Source organism: Brachyhypopomus gauderio, chromosome 4, assembly GCF_052324685.1.
Source record: "Brachyhypopomus gauderio isolate BG-103 chromosome 4, BGAUD_0.2, whole genome shotgun sequence".
Taxonomy (NCBI): Eukaryota; Metazoa; Chordata; class Actinopteri; order Gymnotiformes; family Hypopomidae; genus Brachyhypopomus; species Brachyhypopomus gauderio.
This window is the reverse complement of record NC_135214.1, coordinates 11,560,431-11,582,335: the sequence shown is the minus strand read 5'-3', so window position 1 is coordinate 11,582,335 and position 21,905 is coordinate 11,560,431. Positions and strand designations below refer to the sequence as shown.

The 21,905-nt window shown below is 49.5% G+C and overlaps 2 protein-coding genes across 3 annotated transcripts in view; both read right to left on the bottom strand.

Annotated features, from left to right (window-relative positions):
- Positions 1–5,478: 5,478 nt before the first annotated feature.
- On the bottom strand, positions 5,479–9,657 carry frzb (frizzled related protein). 2 transcript variants are annotated; one of them, XM_077002186.1, is made up of 7 exons: positions 8,604–9,648; positions 8,461–8,499; positions 8,164–8,220; positions 7,753–7,818; positions 7,372–7,576; positions 7,212–7,275; positions 5,479–6,350 (listed from the first exon to the last, which is right to left on the bottom strand). In XM_077002186.1, exons 1-7 carry the CDS (start codon positions 9,055–9,057, stop codon positions 6,291–6,293), a joined length of 945 nt encoding a protein of 314 aa, XP_076858301.1. In that variant the 5' UTR covers positions 9,058–9,648; the 3' UTR covers positions 5,479–6,290. The 2 variants fall into 2 exon arrangements, with proteins under 2 accessions (XP_076858301.1, XP_076858302.1); XM_077002187.1 differs by lacking the exon at positions 8,164–8,220 and having other exon boundaries at positions 8,604–9,657.
- Positions 9,658–9,911: 254 nt separating this feature from the next.
- Positions 9,912–21,905, bottom strand: part of nckap1 (NCK-associated protein 1) — a 34,902-nt gene continuing 22,908 nt past the window's right edge. The window contains 16 exon segments of the mRNA XM_077002185.1: positions 9,912–10,906; positions 11,741–11,830; positions 12,211–12,320; positions 12,428–12,544; positions 13,426–13,519; positions 14,438–14,518; positions 14,681–14,763; positions 15,009–15,045; positions 15,047–15,103; positions 15,762–15,859; positions 15,985–16,115; positions 16,238–16,456; positions 17,325–17,456; positions 17,885–18,024; positions 18,154–18,273; positions 21,693–21,825. Coding sequence (XP_076858300.1) covers positions 10,790–10,906; positions 11,741–11,830; positions 12,211–12,320; positions 12,428–12,544; positions 13,426–13,519; positions 14,438–14,518; positions 14,681–14,763; positions 15,009–15,045; positions 15,047–15,103; positions 15,762–15,859; positions 15,985–16,115; positions 16,238–16,456; positions 17,325–17,456; positions 17,885–18,024; positions 18,154–18,273; positions 21,693–21,825 — 1,759 coding nt within the window. The 3' untranslated portion in view covers positions 9,912–10,789.

The window sequence follows — 21,905 nt, the reverse complement described above, 5'->3', positions numbered from 1 at the left end:
TATGCGCCATTAAGACGGGGCAGTTAAACACGACATCTAAAGGTGTTCTACCCACCTGCGAGTAAACTGAAAGGCCATGTTTGGTACTGGTGGTGATTGGCAGGTGAGGCAGACACCTGCGTGGGGCCCCTGGGGGCCGACAGACTTTAATCTACCACAGTGCGGATGGTAATTAATGCTCTAGACTCTAGAATTGCCACTGATGTTCGGCTTTGAAATCAACTTTGATAAAGTCTGGTCCTACCACACTGTCTGCAGTGGAGGGTCTGAACCACTAGGAGGCGGTGTTGTGTAAAGAGCATATGTCTGAGCGCCTGCACCTTTCCCTCTGGATGCCTCCACTGCAGGAGACGGGAGGGGAGGGGGGGGGGGGGGGGTACTGCACTAACGCCTCAAAGCTCCCCGTTACACTGTACATATGCTGGCGAGGAGAAAGAGTGGACGTCAACATAGCAACACATCTCTCACTTCTGCTCCCAATGAACACTCCCTGTAGTGCACTCACTCTGTATGTCCAGATACACACACCCAAAAGGCCTTGTGCCCACACCAAGGGCATATTCAGGACAAGAGTGCAAATACACACACACACACACACACACACACACACACACACACACACACACACACACACACACGCATGAGATCCTCCAGTGGAATGAGCTCACCAGGCCCAAACATCCAAACGCTGTGTTCACCTGACTGTAGGCGATGGGGGGGGGGGGGGGGGGGGGGGGGGGGGGGGGGGGGGTCTCTCACTCTCAACTTCAGGGCTGTTCTCCAGTAACTGCAAGAGGTCATTTTAACGAGGAAAGATCCTTGAAAGAACATCAGGATAATACAATGTGAGAGAGAAAGTGTGTGTGTGTGTTTTGTGGAGGGGGATGTGGTCCAGGGGTTGTGGTGCTCCAGTAATGAGAGACTTCAGGGTGACCGAGAGATTCCTGCGTGTTTATTTTCCTGCATACTGAGGTGGAAAATGGTGTCCAGGGCCAGTGGGACTCTTCTGAGGGCTACGCCAGCACTGGGCCAGGCCTGGTGTCTCCACTCCACAACACCTTTCAACCACTGTGTGGGTTTTATGAGGGGAACACTACAGTTCACGGAAAACACAAAACCCAACGTCATTTGAAATGAGTGTACACTACATTTTTTTTTAAACAAATGTCACACCAAAGCACTAGCAGGGTATTGTTATTTCAAATGCATGTGTTACAGTTCATATACTTTTAACAGAGGTTATGCTGCTATGAGTGGAATCTGGCAGAAGGAGGCTGGGAAATGTAGTTTAGAGTTGTGAGAAGCTCCACCCTGAGGGCTCACAGCCAACCGGCACACAGGAGCCTTCTAACAAACTCTGGCAGGTACTTCACCTGTAAACAACTCAAGAGAATAGACTCCAGCTGCAACCGTCTCCGTGATGTTATGTGATCAAACTGCGTGTGAAAAACAGGAGAGTCTTTAACTAGATGGCACCTCTGGGGAGGGGGTGAAGTCAGCAGGCTTTTCTTGGCTTGTTGAACAGTGTATGCTGATGTACATTACTTTTCTTGGCTTGTTGAACAGTGTATGCTGATGTACATTACGTCTTTCAGCTCTGCCTTCTCACCGGGTACAAAGTTTAACCTTGAAATCTGTAAATCTTCCTTTATGAGACAATACCCTGTAATTTTAGTGTGTGGCATGTCAGATCACATTAGGCCACAATAACATAACCATGACTATAAATAACGACTTCTTAAAATGCAAACGACCCTGGTTATGGCTACAGCTCATGGTGTTAACGACTGGGTGAAGACGTCCAGCAGCTGACACGGTTCTCCCGCCCTGGCAGACTCTGTAATTACTGCTATGCAAACAACTGCCCAGACCACGGCCTGTTTAACTTAAGCCACTTACCCTCCACAACACACAAAGGCCCACGGCTCCCACCGCCGGATCAATGCAGGGTTATACCTGACCAGGGGCCGGATTCGCTTTGAGCGAAACGATCAATTAGTACGCAAAAGATGGAGATCACTTCAAGATAAGGTCTCCCAGCGAACAAGGAGGCCTGTAAGAGAGCAGAGAGCTGGACATGAGAAACTGTGAGAAAGAGGATGAAGCCTTTTAGGGAGACAGGTTTGGACCTGGAGCTCGTCTGGACCCCCCTCCCCCACAGACCTACTGGTCCCAGTCTACCCCCCTCCAGTTCAGATGGTCTACAAATTCCACTGCAGCCCAACATTTACATCCAATCAGTGTTTGGGGTTTAAATCCACAAAGGAGTACGTGGTGAGGTGGGATTTGACCAACCTCTTCCCGTCTCGTCCATTAGCTCCGAGGTGCGCGAGGTATGACTCCCGGGGTAAAAAGGGGTTTCTGTCTTCGCAGACTCAGGAAGCGGCCACTTGTCTGAGCGCTTATTTCAGGGCAGGGTTGTTTTGACCGTGGCTGGGTCTGTGACAGGCGCCATTGATGCAGGTTCTCCAGCTGTTCTAACATTGCGGCTTCGCTACAGTAGACAGCTGTGCCGAACTTCAGCAAACACACTGCACCTGCAGTCATCCACCAACTCACTAACAGCACACATTCGGTAGGCATGTGCAAATAAATGCGCCGACCAGATTCAATCTTGTTTTGAACAGACTCACGAGACTATTTTAGACGTTTGTTCGTTTGCTTCAACACACTCAGTGCAAGTTTCAATTTATCAACCTGATTTTTATCGTGGTTCGCGTGTTAACCAACGCACGTGGAACAGACGAACACAACGAATGACGGTGGTAAACAGGACGCTCCTCAAAACGGTTAGATAAGAAACCACATAACTATTTTAGTTGCATGCAAGATTGCACTGTTGCACAGCGGAAAGTATTCAAAACAAGTCGTGTATTTCAGTCACATTTAGGTCAAATAAAAAAACCAAATGAGATCTTTCAGTACCATAACGTGCTTGGAGGAATGCCTTGCAAAGATTTGTCCTTGTCTTGTAACTACACACGCCAATTGTGTTATGGTGGAAAATGAGATCAAAATTTTTAGCTAAGGGCGTTTAAAAGACCTGGGGTTGCTTTCCTTTCTAGAGCCCCTCGCGTGCAAAGCTTAATGAACATCCCCTGGAATATCACGCGCCGAAGTTACAAATTAGCTGAGCGTCAAAATATCTGAAGCGACTGCGCGCCAAACTTTCCGAGTTTAATCTTAACCTTGAGTTCAATAATAATGTAAAAAAAAAACACTGTTGAGCGTATAATTCCATAAGGCTGAGGCTAATTAATAGTCACCGGGGTCCTTGGAGAATAAACGCATGCTTACAGACCAAAAGAAAAATAATCAGGTACATATGCAAAAGGAGAAGAATGAGTATTGCTGTGCTTGATTTGAAAAAATAAAAATGCTGCTAATATGTTGGAGGGAATTTAATGTGAAACGTGAGAATTTTGGATGTTTGGTTCAGGCCTTAAAATATCGAGCTCTTAGAAATTCGGATTTGACTTCAAATTCAAACCATATTGCGGAGTTTACATACGCATTTCGACACATGTTTCTGATCACGAATGCATATTCATGACAGCCCAGATTTCGTGGTGACGGGAGAGAGTTCGGCGTGTGGTGTGAGGTACAGGTGTCGGTTATTCCTCTACACACTCTTACCGTCCGTTGGCCCGGGGATAACCACGAAGAGGAGAGCGATTGGCAGGTTTCTGGAAACAGCAAACGTTTCATACACCAACCTGCACACTTACTTAACGGTACCGAAGTGACATCGCGGTGTGTGTGTGTGAGCCCTGACCGACAGGGTTCAGTGTTTACTCTCCACCACAGTCAAACGAATCCACACAGTGGGCGGGGATTAGTAATCTAGATTAGATTTAACTAGATTAGTAATCTAGTTAATTTAATTTAGTTTGATCAACGGATGACTTTGTAATTAGTTGCGTCAACTAATTGGCAATCCGAAATTAGCCACAGCAGTGTGAAAATACAATTAGTTTCAATAGCAACCTGCGGTGTAGGCGCCACAGTGAAAAGCGGAGCCGGTTCGGTTGTTTGGACGCTTGACCTCGGACCGCAATACTGCTCCACGTGTCGCTGCTGAAACGGTGTGGGCGGTTTCCGCGGGTTTAATCTCACGTGTAATCTCACGAGAGCATCGCATCACTGTTCACTGCAATGATTTGCACTACAGAGGTTCATATTTGAAGTGGAAAACAATATTGTCATACATTTCAGGTCAAGTTTTATTCAGTCCTGAGAAGAATTCGTTTGACTTTTCATTACGTTGCTGTAGGCCTACGGCAATTCACGGTTTCGGTGTGACACGAGTTCCTCTCTAAGAATAAAGTTACAGTTGCAGTTTTGCGGCCTCCAGGTACCGGAGGGACACCGCGAATACCGTGTGAACTCACGGCCATCAAATCGCTCCGAATTGTGTGTGTGTCCGCGCGCGCTCACAGAGCTCCGCGCGCTCGCGCCACTGCACCGCGCTCCGGCGCGCAGCGTCTTTGGTCTCCGGTGGGCTGCAGCGAGGTTTTGCTCTTTGCGCCTGGTCGAGAGACCGAAACACCGGCAACTTTGATGAAGTCAGTTACATGGTCCGAAGAAGCTGTCCAGCGGTTGGACGCAGCATCGGATGCTGACTGAGCAAAGACACTAACGCTGAAGCCCAGCGAGAGATTTACATGCTGCCCGCTCCCAAACGCCGAGTCATCGCAGCACGTTAAACGCGTGGCAGGACCAGTGACTGCTCTGGGCAGGACACACTGATGTTACACGCGTTTCATGCGCCGTGTCGAGTCGCAGTGAAAGCTCGGCTCTTACCAGTGGCCCCAGGGGCTAAAACACATCGAACGGTTTGTCACCATAAATCCTCCGTTTGCGATAATTCTCCCATAAAGTCTCCAGTCCACGATGATACTGAAGCGTTGAGAACAGAAAACATGGTGAAGAATCATCTCGATGCATCTATTCGGACTGGTAATGAAGACCAGCGCCACGCGCCATCTGGGGCGCGTTCAGTGCAGAAAACACTCATGTTAGGAAAAGAAACGTTTTCATGTGTTGTGACTTTAATTTACAGTGAGGGTAGAAGGTTATGTATTAAAGATTAGTGGACAAACCAATGTGACCATACACGCTGCTTTCGCTGTGCGCCGCGAGGAGGCCCGTAAAAGGCAGCACGCCGCTCGCGATGTTTACGTAAGGCTACCGTGACCGTGTTCTCCACGCGACTCATTCACGGTCAGGCGGGTATGATCTTTTGGAGCAAGGCCAAGTACAGTATGTATGCATATTTATACTGAAGAATATCAATTGTAACAAACACAAATGTTATGAACACCCACACTGTCTGGTCAGCTCATCTTTAAATTCTCAGTTCTTTTAGATTCACTCAAATTAAGCTTTAAAAAACCTGATATTTATCAAGTTGGTGCATCAGAATTGTGGTACACACACACACACACACACACACACACACACACACAAACAAACTGCTCCACCAGCCAGATATGTTTAATTATGGACATAAATGTGATAACAGGCAAAATTAATAATGAAGTGGGTTTGAGAAGAATCAGGTCAGCTTGCATTAGGCCAGCGAAACCCAGCTGTTAAGCAGAGGTTTGCATGCCTCTCAAAATGCATTTAGTCAAGCACATCAAAAACATGTCTAAGAGTAACAAACACAACTACAGAAATATTTTGCCAACATGTTCCTTTTAAATGAACACAGTTCAATCAAACTCAAGATCGTTTCACTTTACTCAATAACATTTGGCTCCGGGTCCTGAAGCGTCCCATTTCCTGTTAAACTCCTGCCCCCTCAGTTGACTGCTTTTCCTTTAATCCAGCGAAAGGGCTGATAGGCGGTGCAGCTGTAACCTGGGAGAGGTGCATACCCTTCTCAGCATGCACATGCAGCTGGATGGAGCAGACTCTGCTTGCTCTGAGGTGGGCACGCCTTACATTCCCGAGCTGCTTGGAAACCAGCAGTTCCAGAACATCAGGGCCACTTCCATTCTCCTGACCTCTGCCCTTCTGAAGGTCACACGAGGGCACATGTACCCTCCCACATCAAGTACACACATATGTACACAGTAATGCTGATTTAACACTTTGGTCGTGCAAAGGCAAATAAAAGAATATAAAAAAGGTTGTACACAAAAAGCATCAATTAAAAAAATCTGCTACAGCTCTTCAAAGTTAACACTGAGAAGAACGTACAATAGTGCAATTTTTGTTCAGTTTTCTGGGTTTCGTCCTTGTGTTTGGGTCACGTCAGCCCGAGTTTGGAGGTGCTGCTGGCACTAGTGACAGCGTTTGTTGTGGGGTCTCCCTGAAGTGCTTCTGCTGACCTGATCCCAACACTAGGGAGAGGAAAAAAAAAGAAAAACCCATAACCTTCATCCTCATGGCACACAGAACAGGAACAGTTTGATTGTGCTACATCTATGAACAAGGCTGGCCTCCGCTGTTTACCCAGCGGCTGTCGGATACCGCTGGGGCTTTAAAGCAGAGACATTAAGGGCTGGTGGGTTTCCCCCATCGGTACACATCCAAGCACAACGATCCCTTCCGCTCTCCCCTTGCTGTTCTGGCCAAACTACAAAGGCTGATGTTCAGCACGTCCAAGGGGGACTCCGGTAGACTCAAAGGTTTAAACCATGTGCATGTAAACTGTAGGGGGTCCCGTCCTCTGGTCAATACACATCCACACACAAAGAGGGATCACTCACTTACGAGATCTCCCTTAATTATACACTTCCCCAACCCTCTCCATTCTGACTCAGCAGGAAAAGTAAACGTTTCCCACATCCGTGTCTATTCTGGCCGAGTGTAAGATCCTGGTATGAGATGATGTTCGATGGAGAGGGGGCGGATTCCAGAAACTCTCCACAAATGTCAGTGTTCCATCATTCACTGTGTCAGCCATTACCCTCCCACTCAGGACATTGCCAGGAGAGGGGAGACTCTCCTGGGCTTTCAAAACAGCTGTAATGCTTTTGTTATTAAAAAAAAACAAACTCAACGCCTTGCAGCTTTAAACTCAAGTGGGAATGAAAGCTGTTATAACCCCTACACTACTTGCAGTAGCTTGTTGACCGCGTGTAGCCAAAACAACCAGGCTAGGCCGAAGGCCCGAGTGACATAAACTTGTTTTTAATCTATATGGCGTATTGACGAGTGATTCCCATTGGTTCTGGGCGTTTCAGTGCATTGCATCATACCTTTACTTTACGGCCTAACCGGTCCCTCCACTTCTGTGCAATAGACCCCTCAATAAGAAGCAATCTGTAGAAGGGAATTCAATCAATCAAAGAGTACCACAACACAGTCCAATAACTGAGTCCAGCCAGAAGAGGCCTGGGTGAGGGCCACGGGCAGTACCGGGATTTCTCCTCATTTTCGTAGCCCATGATGAGGTACTCCTCGCTGGCCGTGAGGGCCGGACACGGGCAGCCCGAGCTGTAGTACAGGGTGACCGTGTCGCGGGGGATGTTGACAAGAGACGACTTCAACACATCCAGAACCTCCACCACCACGCCGAGGTCGTGACCTCGGCTCCTCACGTCCTTCACCCTGGCACGGATCACTGAGAAGAGCATGATGGGATAATGAAGAGGAAGATGATGGGTGATTTGTAAAAGGTCACATCTGAAGCCATTAGATTTCATCTGCTACAGGCAAATGTGACCAGTTTGGTTTAGATGTGGTGCATGCTTATGAATCTACTCAATTCTGTTTGTTATACACTGTGTAAAAACTTACCGTAATTGTAATTGTTCCTTACATAGATCTTTTGAGTGAGTTTCATGATTCGGCACTTGCACTGATCTGCAAATAAATGCAAAACAGAGATGCCCAACCTACACAATTTAAATTATATTAGCTAAATTAAAACCATTAAAATGTAAAATATTTTGACAATAGACGATAAGGATTCTGTCCATCTGTAAAACATGCTTAATATACTGAATCCAAACAGGTTATGATAAAAGATAATATTTTTACAACATAATCAAAACCATATGCTTCATCTTTGCCATGCAAGGCTGTATAAGAATATTAAGACTTAATCAAGCAAGTTACAGAACGCCAGAGATCACACACATGCAGACTGACTGAAGATGAACAGGGATCTAATTCTGACTAATGAGAAATCAGAAGTGTGCAGAGTACCACTGACTGCTTTACAGTTGCTGTTGTGAGAGTCCATAGGGAAGTCTGGGTTGGACTCTGATGAATGAGAACCAAGTTTAGTACATCACCCAGCACGTGCCGGACAGCAGCAGTTCGGTCGTAGTCTTGCTATGACACGGCTGCATTTGGGGGAATTCAAACCCCTCCCTTTTCATTTCTGTTAAGCTTATTTTTGTTAAAATCCAATAACTTTATTCTAAACACGTCAAACACAAAAGTCGTTCATTAGTCTGGGAAATAACCTGAGAATTTGAAAAACAAAAAAGGTAATCTTACCAGGACTGCATTTTGAAGGGTCTTGAGAATAGGGAACGTCTTGAGGAGAGAAATGTGAACATCGACACACATCGATATTTAAACGCAGCAGCAACGACAACAGACTCAAGAGCACCATCACAAGCCAGCAACACCACACATACCTGGCGCCTCCGCCTTGACTATCGCCTCAGGTGAGATGCAAACTCCGCGGTCATACACCGGCAGCTCTTCACACGCCAGGCTCTCCGGCCACGCGTGATTATACTTCTTCATGACCGGCTCGCAGCCCAGTTTGGCCCTCTCACACACCGACTTGCACGGCTTTATCGGGTCGTGCTGGAAGTCGATGGTGCATATGGGCGCGTACATGGCGCAGAGGAAGAAGCGCAGGTCGGCGCTACACTGAATATTCAGTAGTTCCTCGAACTGCTCGATCGCTAGAACGGCGTTGGCCTGCGTGCTGTGGTGGAGATGGTTGGGCATCTTGGTCATGTTCCACGGCATGTGTTTGCACATGGGGATGCGCACGGGCTCGCACGACGCCGCCGCCGCCCTCGGTACTCCCATCAGGCAGACGACGGCCAGGACACAGATGAACATCTCGTAGGAAAACATCTCGACAAGAAAACGGCCTGGTAATCGATAGCACAATATATACCGATTGCAGATGCTATTTATAAGACACCATGGACATGCGGCACGGTGAATTTAGTCCGTCGACGCGGCGCGAACAGCGCCAAAAGTTTCTCCAACTAACTAAACACGTTTGCGTCACGCGAGTGGAGAACAAAGGTCATCTTCTCTCTCCTCGCCGAAATAAGAAAGAAAAAAACAAACCAAAACGGCGAGACCGTATCCCCTCGAGAAACGCGTGACGCAAAGTAGTAGATTTGACGTGGCCGCTCCTTCCTCACGCCATACACGCGCCCGTGTTCACGGAGCGCCTCCACGAGCTCTCCAGCACACCCGCAACACGCTCCGGTGAACGCACGCGCTCTCTCTCTGCACGAGCAGTCGCCAAGTGACCTCACTCCGCGGGACCCGGTCCTTTTAGCGCGCGAGCCTCCTCCCCTAGCTTCAACCCGGTGCGCCAATAACCGAACGACGCCTCTCGCGCTCGCGTGCACACACGTGTATGGTCTCCCCGTGCAGCGCGTGCCTTACGTCTGGAGGACGAGGCCAAGCCAGCCACGCGCTCACCGTGCCCGTTTAAAGTCGAGGACAGGTGTTCGCGTTACCGTCCACGAGCGACGGAGACGTTTTTACGGTGGGTGTTAATCGTCTGCTGTTGTGGGCACGCGTTAAATCTTCACAGGAAGAGGTCAACAGTAACTCACGCGCTTCCAACAGCTTTTCCAGTAGACTGGAGCTGCATTAGTGTAATAATGTATATAGGGCACCATACCAAAACACCAGACTAGCGCCCAGCATTTATATCCACACACATACTTGCAGTAGAAGACGAGCACTTAGTGTATATGACCCAATGTTTATTGATGTTAGGGAAGATACATGGTCATTTTCAAAAAATTCAAAACATATAAAAGTGGTAGTGGAGAGGGCGGGGCTCGGACAACTTAAAACATTCAATAAATACATAAGAATGTTTATTATACCACGCAGAAAGTTACAATGGAATCTAAATGCCAAACGGCATCATGAAAGTTAGTTAAAAAATTATACTATGCTTTGTACAAACAACACTATAGGTTGCTTTTATAACGTAGTTACCCACAATTCTGTTTCAAATGAGGGGCCATGTATCATTATTTTGGCAAATGTATCAATAGAACACAAAAAGTGATCATAAAAAAGGCAAAAGAATTCACAGAGCGAGTGAGAGCACGTGATAAGCCACAGACGTTAGCGCTAGAACAACACCAAAATAAGAACCACTGTTTCATAGAGGCATCGGTTAACGAGCATTTATCATGATGCTGGATTTGACTACTTCACCCCAGCTCACCCTCCCACACACACGCACACGCATACACACACGCACACAGCAAAGTACTTAGGTTTTTTTTTTATTTTTAAACCATGGCAAATCCCCCCACCTTAGCTCAACCTAATAAAAGAAAAACAAAACTAGGGGAATAAGATCAATAATTGATGTTTAGTGTTACTAGTCCCTGACAAACATACTTTTAGATTATTTTAACTGGTCACTGAATGCCTTTCACTTCTCTTTTTCTCTTTCTTTTTTTTAAGTTTCTTATTTTCAGAGGTTTGATCCCATAATAAAGTTTTGCACTGGTAAGACGGTACGACAGCAGTCCTACAGAGCACTGTGGAATGATGCTGCAGCGTGGCTGGGCGCATGGTGTCGGGGCCCTGCAGACGCACCTCACGCAGACGCAGACACCGACTGCTTGTACACTGCGTGGTAGGCGTTTCGGAGAAGGACATACGGGAAACAAGACTCCAAGAGGTCCATGGTGAGGAACGGAGACTCCTGGACAATCTAGCGTGCATAACACACGAGAGGGAGAGTGAGTGAGAGAGAGTGAGTGAGAGAGAGAGAGAGAGAGAGAGAGAGAGAGAGAGAGAGAGAGAGAGAGAGAGAGAGAGAGAGAGATGCACACAATCAGGATGAGAACAGATTTTAGGGGTGGTTTGGTTTTTCCAGTCTGCTGTGGTGTGGGTGTGTGTAACAGAGCCGTTACTGGCACTGGGTTGAGGACACATGTTCTCAGTTTGATAAAGACACTTGTCACTTTCCATTACACAACAGCGCCCAGCTGCCTGGAGACTGAACTTCAAAGAGCTGATGATCCTTCAGCCAAAGCCTACACAAGCTCTTCTGATCAAACGGCGTCAGACACATATGCATGACTGCAAATTTAAAGTCCAAGTCAACTAAGGGTGACAAAGTGCTTTTAGCACTACTACAGTACAGGTCACCCTGCCTTCTGAAACCAGCTCCCACCACACACACGACCTGCTGGGAACGGCCTTCCTTTCTCCTGCGTTCAGATCAGGCTTTTTAACACTGCATTTCTAGAGGTGCCATGAGCTCTAACTGGTAATACTATTCAAACAGCTCATTAAAGGTAGCAGCTGTACCAGTTCTGGTGGACTGGGAGAGGAGTTTGGACTGGAGGAGGGGACTTTGATAGAGTCTGATTAGGACATTTCCCAAGTTCAGTCCAGTTCCTCTCCATCCGAGGAACACTACACAAAGAACACTCACCATGCAACTGCACAGGAGCGTTGGCTAAACACCACCTTACTGACATGTGCAATTGATAAACACTTTGAAAGTGCAGACAGTGAGTGGGACCAGGGACTGACTCACCATATCCAGCAGAAGATAAACAGACTCGCGATTCCTGGTGGTGGTCTTGTCTGTCTCCTGACCAATCTTCAACAGGCTGGAGGAGGCCAGCTAAAGGTGGGAAAACGGAGAGAACGAGTCAGGAGGACAGAGAGCAGACATCTGAAACAGAATGACTGGGTACGAGGAGAGACACCAATCTCCAGGGCCTCAGTCCGGCTCTACTGGGGCTGCACAAGACCATGCTGAGAGGACCCCAGGTGGGGTGTGTGGGTGAGGGGGGTGTGTTTCTGCAAGGGAAAGCTCAGTAGTGAAGCCCTGTGCAGTGGAGCTGAAGAACAGCTCTACCAAAGCTCTCCACACGGTCTTCTGCTGCTACCAAGTGTTTATCGAGATGTTTGAGGAAGTCAGTTGGGGAGGCAGGGACAGTGTATGTGGGGGTGGGGCCAGTTTGTGCAGGGGCGGGGTCTGTGTGCCAGGGCGGGGCTTACAGCGAGGAACTCCTTCAGACGGTCCTCAATGCTGCCCTTGTGAATGGTGAAGAGGGCGGCGGCGATCTGGTTCACGGCCTTCGCCAGACAGTGGATGTTGTTGCAGTGCCCTAAAACGCATTTGCAGAGAGTCAATAGTTACACACGTGCCCAAAACAGCCATTTAAATGTGCAGAGTTGGGAGGTCTTCTTCACAGAGTGACCGTCATGCCGGTACCTTCGATGGCAGGGCTGTACTGGGACATGACGTTGCTGGCCAGCGTCGGCAAGGAGACTGCCACGAACACCATAAGCAGGCAGGCGATCTTGTACTCCTCCTCTGGACTGATGTTGTCTGGCAACACAAACGGGCGAGAGTGCCTACTGCAAAACTTTCTACACACACACACACACACACACACACCTTTGTTTTGGCTCTGAAAAAGGAGCAGTACCAAGTGCCGAGGGGAAGGAGTGAGCTCTGACCATGCTTGGTCCGAAAGCCAGTCCAGCACGGCAAGGAAAACGCCACGACCATCCAGCAGTTAACTGTTATTTGTGTTAGAACGCCCCTCTGGGAGCGGGAGGGTGAGGTGGAGTTTGCCCCAACACACTGTTTTGACAGTTAGCAGCAGAGGTCTGTGTGAAAATGTGGTGAGGCTCAAGCAAGCGAGTGGACGTGCCCTAGACCCTATAACACACACTGAGAAGTTCCTTATGGCTACATGGAGTGTGTGGAGTTAAGCAGTGTGTGAATTCATTAGAGCTAATTAGAAGTAGTTTTCTTTTGTTGAATTCTATACAGTCCTGTGGTGTTAGCTAGAGTTCTATATTGCCAAGAGGTCTTCGTTCACCTGTAAGGTACCTCACCTGGTGGTGTTTCTGGTGACTGAAATAAATTGGTGTTGAAATAATCAAAACAAAATGAAAACAGCAAAACCACACAAATAACCAGAATATTGTTTTGGACATGGTCTCTTTCGACTGCTTCAGAGTGACTGGAAACATGAGGTTATTTTGAGCAGCAGCACAGTGGGGAAAGATTTGCTGTGGACCAGAGACTTCTCCAGACCAACCTGAACACTACAGCCAGTTACCAAGATCTGCTGTGGACCACAGCCTTCTCCAGACCAACCTGAACACTACAGCCAGTTACCAAGATCTGCTGTGGACCACAGCCTTCTCCAGACCAACCCCAACACTACATGGGGGGCAGGTGTCCATCTGTCCTCTTACCTGATTTCTGGGAGGAGAGTGCCACCACAAGAGCAGGATCGATCTCGCAGGGCAGGCCCGCAGCAGACGACAGCTCGTACACGTTCATCGCCACCTGGGCAGGTAGGGCACAGAGAGGAAGACACAAACATTACTGAGAGAGGGAGCCAACTCAAACGTGAGAGTGAGTGAGCTCAAACGTGAGAACCAGCTCAAACGTGAGAGAACCAGCTCAAACGTGTGTGAGAGAGAGAGCCAGCTCAAACGTGAGAGCCAGCTCAAATGTGAGAGAGAAATAGAGCCAGCTCAAACGTGAGAGAGAGAGAGCCAGCTCAAACGTGAGAGAGAGAGATAGAGCCAGCTCAAACGTGAGAGAGCCAGCTTAAACGTGAGAGAGAGAGCCAGCTCAAACGTGAGAGAGAGAGCCAGCTCAAACGTGAGAGAGATAGAGCCAGCTCAGACGTGAGAGAGATAGAGCCAGCTCAGACGTGAGAGAGATAGAGCCAGCTCAGACGTGAGAGAGATAGAGCCAGCTCAGACGTGAGAGAGATAGAGCCAGCTCAGACGTGAGAGAGATAGAGCCAGCTCAGACGTGAGAGAGATAGAGCCAGCTCAGACGTGAGAGAGATAGAGCCAGCTCAAACGTGAGAGAGATAGAGCCAGCTCAAACGTGAGAGAGATAGAGCCAGCTCAAACGTGAGAGAGATAGAGCCAGCTCAAACGCGAGAGAGAGAGCCCCAGCTCAAACGCGCGAGAGAGAGCCAGCTCAAACGCGAGAGAGAGAGCCAGCTCAAACGCGAGAGAGAGAGCCAGCTCAAACGTGAGAGAGAGGGAGAGCCAGCTCAAACGTGAGAGAGAGGGAGAGCCAGCTCAAACGTGAGAGAGAGGGAGAGCCAGCTCAAACGTGAGAGAGAGGGAGAGTTAGATAGTGAGTGTGAGTGTGTCTGAGTGAGCATGAGAGATCAAGATTGAGCTAGTGAGTGAGTTCAGTCTCCATCACTGCATGTGTGTGGACAAGCTGCAGATGGTCTACCTTCATGTCCGTCTCACGAGGAATGTGGTCCTTAAAGTCCTCGACGGAGCTGACCAGGAATGGGATGTGGCAGGATAGCACCTGCAACACACACACACACACACACACACACACACACACACACACACACACACACACACACACACACACACACACACACACACACACACGACTGAGTCTGAGACCCCAGAGGAGTCTGGAGGCTACCATGGGGGGCCAGGAGAGGTCATGGGTCACACTTACATCTCTGAGCGCCTCCTGTGCCAGAGAGCGGAAGGACAGGATGACTCCGATGATGGTCATCCTCTTAAGAACACTGTCCACCGCTGCCAACACACAAGCAACATTAGTAAAGGGGGTGGGCAGAGGAAAACACAAACAAACATGTCAATAATTGTTTATGTTAGTGGTTTATGCTAGTAGCTCTATATATTCTCTGTGACTGTGGGGGGTAAACTGGGTTGAGGGGTAAATAGCCATGGGGTAGTTGGGGTAAGGGGTTAGGGGGATGGTGACATGGGCAAGAGGGAGGGACTGTGTGTGTGTGTGTGTGTCGGCCGGAAACACTCACACGTCAGTCTCTTGAAGAGGGCGGCCATGTGGTCGGGGTTTGTCGAAGCTGGTTCTCATCTGGGTCAGAACCTCCATGTTCTCCACGACTAGTTTCTGTAGCAGGACACGAGAGATGGATGGAGGTGTTACAGCGGGGACACACCCACTCCATGTTGCCATAGTCACCGAACACGAGAGAGAGAGCATCAATCTGAAGGATCTTCACACCCTCACACACACACCACTGTGACGTTGGGCAACACTTCCAGCCCTTCTCAAAGTACCTCTGGCAGTGTTCTGATATTTCAGAAAATGACTAAAGGTTCTGAGAAACATAATTAAAAACCCCAGAACATTCTGTTCCTACACCCATAAAAAGAAACCACTGCTGTAAGTATATACTGAATACAGCACATCACCATGACCACTCCAGAGTAGCTTAAGCGTGAAGAGGCGTTGAGCTGTGCGTGTTGGCCCACACTTCTCTCAGGCACTACCCAACAAACGTGTGGGTGTGAGGGGGACGGGGACCCCGCCCGCACTCTCAGACTGAGCTACGCAACCCCTGTTGGTTCCAGCCCAGCATTCAAGAATAATGAGGAGAACGTGTAACTGCCCCCAGGGTCTTCGCTTCAGCGCTGGACAGCTGGAACGCTGGGCACTGAGGCAGATGGGGCAGCTGGACACGTCCTGCCCTGCTCCACGGGCCCCGGGCCGTAAGCTGGGGCCCCGGGCACATGTGTCTCACCTGTACCATCTGTGACCTCCTCACCTTGAGCTCAGCAACTTGGGAGGAGATGTGCCACATCAGACTCTCACTGAGGAACTTCATGCCATATGGACCCAGGAGCTCCGACAACGAACGCATTTCTGAGAGACACACATGCACGCACAAGACGTCAAATACGTATCGGCCACAAAAGGACTGACTGGAAATGGAAGCATGTCATTATTTTTGAGACTATAAGCCATCTGAAGAAGTTTGGAGGTGTTACCAGAAATATCCGAGTACTCCTCTGCGTTGAAGGTCAGTTCGTTCTCAGTGGGCAGGTTGACGAACGCCTTCATGGCTGGGAAGTATGCTATGTGGCCGTTGCTCACCTGCCGAAGCAGCGTCTCCAGATACCTGCAGGGACACGCAGGACGACCCTCACACAAGCTTCAGAGCTCACACCACAGGACAAGCACCTCCTGCATCAGTTGTGCAAGGAACGTGCGAAAAAAAATGTGTGTGTGTGTGTGTCTCACCAGTTGGTGTAGAGGCTGGTGATTGTGGGTTCTCCGTGGCTGTCCAGGTGCTGGGTCTGCTGAAGCAGAACGTTGTTGAACACTCTGGTGATGTCGATCTGCACGTAGTTCTCGATGGACTGCAGGACGGTCATATACGCCCGTACGCTGGTCAGCAGCTCCGAGGGTTTGGCTATCTCCTGTGTGGCCTGGTTGTACATGGTCATTCCTACTATAGACCTGAGTGAGACAGACCATGACGGTCATTTAAACATCCACACTGTAATGAAATGCATACACAGAAGCAAACACTAAAAGCAAAGCGTGCCTCTGGCAACAGCCGTGATGAACTTTGGCCTCTCCAGACTGCTAAATAACTGCGTTGTGATCAAACGTCTTCAAAAATGATTGCATCTTTAAAAGCTGATAAAATGTCTTGTTTTGTCTCTCTAGTGATTGTAGCCCGGCTACTCAGAGAAGAGGTCCGAGTTGGAGCAGCGCTAGCAGGTCTCACGCACACGCAGCCCTCTGGAGGGGTTCAGAACCGGGAGAGCGGGGTTGGCCAGCGCACCAACGTCAGAGGCTGGGAATCCCACAGTGGAAAATACCTGTTACTCCTCAGAGTGTGTTTATGTGGTTGGACAGGGCCTGGCTTTGGAGACGCTTCAAAAGTCCCTCTAACCCAAACTCCACGGACTGGACCCGTAAATCACACTAATCGAACTATGAAGCTGAGAAAGATCCCTGCACAGTTGTTAATTCTCCACTTAATTAACAAGGGAGAACATCGTTTTCTGACAGAAATCACAATAAAAACTCCCACTGTGTGAAACATTCATTGGAACGACGTCAGTTGGGAGCAGAACTCAAGAAAAAAATGGGGTCAGGGTAATGAATGTAGTACTCGATAGCAAGTCAACGGGCCGTGTGTGTGTGTGTGTGTGTGTGTGTGTGTGTGTGTGTGTGTGTACAGGCTGTAGAGGTATGGATGTTTATAAAAGGTGTATTTGCCTAGACTTGTGAGATTAGGCTGCTGTTTAAACTAAATAAAGTGGTGATGTGTCCCAGGCTGTCCTGTGTGTGTGTGTGTGTGTGTGTGTGGACTCACTTGGTGAAGCGGATCTCCAGGTGAGAGGTGAGGTACTCCCTGGGGGTGAAGGTGTGCTCCCAGACCACCATGTTGGGCACGTAGTTGATGGAGAAGCAGAGCTCAGACAGAGCCGTGTGCAGCTTATCCAGGCTGCAAACACAACAGACCCCATCCGTCACATAACAGCCTGCACTCAAAACTCATTTCCTTTAGATTACCGAGCTAAACTCGGTCTAACCTCCAATATAACAGGCCTAATACCAATACCCAGACCTCAAACCCTTCCAAGTTGGTGTCCTGAACAGTGTGTCAGGCAAACTCTGAAAGGAGGCACTGCTCACACAGGGCACCATGCTGGACTCATGCAGGCTGCCTCATACAGCACAGCTGCTGGTAACGGTAGTGCTAGCACTGCTAGTCATTATTATGACTTTGTGATGACGTGAGCAAAGGTCAATATACCTGAAATGGTGCTCTAATGGTAATAAAACAGAGTAGAGGGGAAAGAGAGACAGAGAGAGTGACAGTAAGAGAGAGCGCCCCCTGGGGGTGGGGAGAGGAGGTGCAGCCCTGCGTACTTGGTGACGAGGAGCCGGTTCTTCCTCATGCTCTCCACGCCGGGCTTCTCACGCTCCGGCTCACCCTTCTTCCCCGCCTGCTTCTTTGACTTCTTGTTCACAGCCTGACTGATGGTTTTAGCGCAGTGTTTGGGTAGCAGCTGTGTGAGAGGGAGAGACCACACACACACACACACACACACACACACACGAGAGGGAGAGAAGAACATGAATACACAGACAGGGTATTGTGGTGCTGGGGCTGAAGGATGTATGGTGGTTGTGCTGACCTGGTCACTCAGGGTACACTGCTCGGTGCAGATGTCTGTGATGAGGTTGCGGGCCTGTTTAGCCATCTCGTCCAGGAACATGTTGCACAGGGACAGACTCCGGTCCCCAATATGGTGCCTCTGCAGAGAGGACAGCAGCACCTGGGTCAGACGTGGAGTAGAAAGTGCTCGGGTGGAGTCAGAGGTGGGGTAGACAGCGCTCGGGGGGGAATGAGAGGTGGAGTAGACGGTGCTCGGGTGGAATCAGAGGTGGGGTAGACGGTGCTCGTGGGGAGTGAGAGGTGGGGTAGACGGTGCTCGGGTGGAGTCAGAGGTGGGGTAGAAAGTGCTGGGGTGGAATCAGAGGTGGGGTAGAAAGCGCTCGGGGGGAACGAGAGGTGGGGTAGACGGTGCTGGGGTGGAGTCAGAGGTGGGGTAGACAGTGCTGGGGTGGAGTCAGAGGTGGGGTAGAAAGCGCTCGGGGGGAACGAGAGGTGGGGTAGACGGTGCTGGGGTGGAGTCAGAGGTGGGGTAGACAGTGCTGGGGTGGAGTCAGAGGTGGGGTAGAAAGCGCTCGGGGGGAACGAGAGGTGGGGTAGACGGTGCTCGGGTGGAGTCAGAGGTGGGGTAGACGGTGCTGGGGTGGAGTCAGAGGTGGGGTAGAAAGCGCTCGGGTGGAGTCAAAGGTGGGGTAGACAGTGCTGGGGTGGAGTCAGAGGTGGGGTAGACAGTGCTCAGGTGGAGTCAGCCTCCCTCCCTGCCTCACACTGCACTTGGCCTGTATGGTTTCTCATTTCACACCCTCCTCCCCTGCAGGTACAGAGTAAGTGGGGCAGGTTCTGAATGACTCCATGAGCCACAGGGTGTCCTGACTGTCTGCATCTTAGACAAACCAAGCGACATGGAGGAAGTTCAGAAACTAGAGTGAGGGATCGGTTTGTTAATTCTCAACAGACCACCATGTGTTCAGAATACACAGAGTATGAAGAGACTAACCAAAATAACACTATTATGACAAAAAAAGCTATAAAGAATGAGAGAGGGAAAGAAAAAAACACAAGAGGAAATAATTTGAACTGAAAGGAGAGAGATGAAAGCAAGAGGCAGCATGAGAAAACCTAGAAAAGAAACATCTAAAAATGAGAAAGGGGGAGAGAGGGAGAGAGAGAGGGGGGGAGAGAGGGAGAGAGAGAGAGGGGGGAGAGAGAGAGGGGGGGAGAGAGAGAGAGGGGGAGAGAGGGAGAGAGAGAGAGGGGGGAGAGAGAGAGGGGGGAGAGAGAGAGGGGGGAGAGAGAGAGAGAGAGTGAGCGAGAGAGAGAGAGAGAGAGAGAGAGAGAGAGAGAGAGAGAGGGAGAGAGAGAGAGGGAGAGAGAGCAACGAAAGCCCCTGTGGTGCCTGTAGCTTTGGTCTTGGTGGCTTCCTCTGGACAAGCTTCCACCGTGGGCTGAAACCACCAGTCCTGTCAGTCACAGCAGAGAATTCTGTCCAGACAGCCCGGACGGCCCGGGCAGCCCCCGCCCTGTGGCTGCGGGCTCAGGTGGAACCCACAGCATAATCGCCACCGGCCGAAAGCCACGGTGACCCCTGACCCTTGCAGAAGCTTCCTGACCTGTTGCTGTTTCTATAAACTTCTTCACAGGGGGAAAAAAGGTCTCTGTGTGAGGATGGAAATATTCCTGGAAACGTTTAGTGCTTTTCCAACATAAACAGAGAGTGCAGCTGTCCAAAGCTGTGTGAAGGCGACCTAGGAAGAGGTACATTTCAGAGACGTGCTGAGAGAAGGAGTTTGGTGTTTGAACAAGGGAAACCCAAGCCATCGAGGCCTCAATAAATCTCTTTTATTCCTTCAAGAGCTCTCAGGCAGGCCGGACACACTGCTCCATCTCGCCCAGTCACAGGCCCTGCATCAACGCGCTCAGTTTCACGCTCGGTTTGGTATCATTTTGTCGACCAATTAGAAGGAAAAGTACACAACCTGTTTACGGGATTGGAGTGGGCGTTCAGATGTGTAACTGGAGCAAACATGGATGGGAATGTTCCATGTTCTGGAGGGGACAGGGAATAGTCCATACAGCTGGGGAACAGGAATCAGTTGTGCTGTGTGTGTGTGTGTGTGTGTGTGTGTGTGGGATGGGTGACCCAAGGGACTGCTGGTAACTGCTCTGGTGTACGGTTCAATTAGACGTTTAATAAATCAGGCTTTTCAGCGCTGGGTTTTTCCACACAGGTCCTGATGTACGTCAGCACAGCCGTTCTCCCTCCCACTCTCATACGAGGCCTTCCTGCTCGCCACTACGGGTCAGACACCCACAACAGACAGACAGACCGAGAGACACAGACAGACAGACCGACAGAGAGTGACAGAGAGAGACTCCTTTCTCCTCCCAGACTCTTCCTCCAGAGGCAACAGTAAGTATATTCAGAGGAGAGTTTGTAGACACACGACCAACTGTGTCTCTCCACCAGGAACATGGCTTCACACACGCACGCACGCACGCACTACTCCACTTGTTGCCTGAGAAAACACCATTTACAAACTACTGCCTGCCTGTTTAGTAAATTACCAGCATGTGTGTTCGTGTGTGTTCATGTCTGGCTTGTGATTCACAATGAAGCAAATTAGTTATGAAAACAGGGATACAATTTATTTCTATATACTATTTCTATCTAATTATATTCTATAATAATTCTACCATGTGAACATGGAAATTCATTCCAGTAAAAGCAGAAAGAGTGTTTTCATGGCAGCAGGACAAAGATCTGTTCAGAAGGTCAAAACTGAACGTTAGACGTACATGCTTTCGGACACACGCAGGGCGTTCTCAGCCCTGCAGGAGGCAGAACAATCTCCCAGAGAGGAGAAGAGTTTTCAGTGATCGTGAGTCAGGGCTCATTTACGAGGAGAGAGAGAGATGGCACTCAGAGTGTCAGGCTTCTCCTGCTGACAGATGTGTTAAAACCCAGAAACTCGCACGGTGCTGGCAGAACCAGACACGTCCACCTTTACCAAAACCTGGATCCCAGCAACCTTACGCAGTGGCAACAAATCTGGTGGTGGGAGATGTGGTGATTTCGGAGGTCTGAATCTGACACATGTTGGAACAGACGGAGTTCATGCACAGTCTGCACTGTCGTGAACGTTCAACAGGACGAGAGGTGAGCAGGCGTCTGGTGTGGAGGGAGGGCTGAGAGCGGTGGAGGGGTAGAGAAGGTGGAGGGACCCCACACAGCAGGCTCCGAGCCGCACTCACAGGGACTTACATACCACAGGTACACGCATACGTGTGTGTGTGTAATAAAGGTAAGGATTCACTTCTTCAGCTCATGGAGTGTATGTGTGTGTGAGAGAGACAGAGAGAGAGACAGAGAGAGACAGAGAGAGAGAGAGAGAGAGCTCATGGAGTGTGCAGCTCATGGAGTGTGTGTGTGTGTGAGAGAACTCACCTCTTCAGGACAGCTCATGGAGTGTGCATGTGTGTGTGTGTGTGTGTGAGAGAGAACTCACCTCTTCAGGACATCTCATGGAGTGTGCGTGCGTGTGTGTGTGTGTGAGAACTCACCTCTTCAGGACAGAGCTCGTGGGTGCAGCTCATGAAGTGTGTGCAGAGCAGAGGGAAACAGATGGAGTAGCGTGACTGGGAGGGCAGCTCCAGACACTGCTGGAACATCTTCTCAAAGGCCCGGCTGTAGAAGCTATCAGAGTGGAGACACCACGATTACGGCCACACACACACACACACACATCCCACACAGCGCAGAAGGAAACCACACCT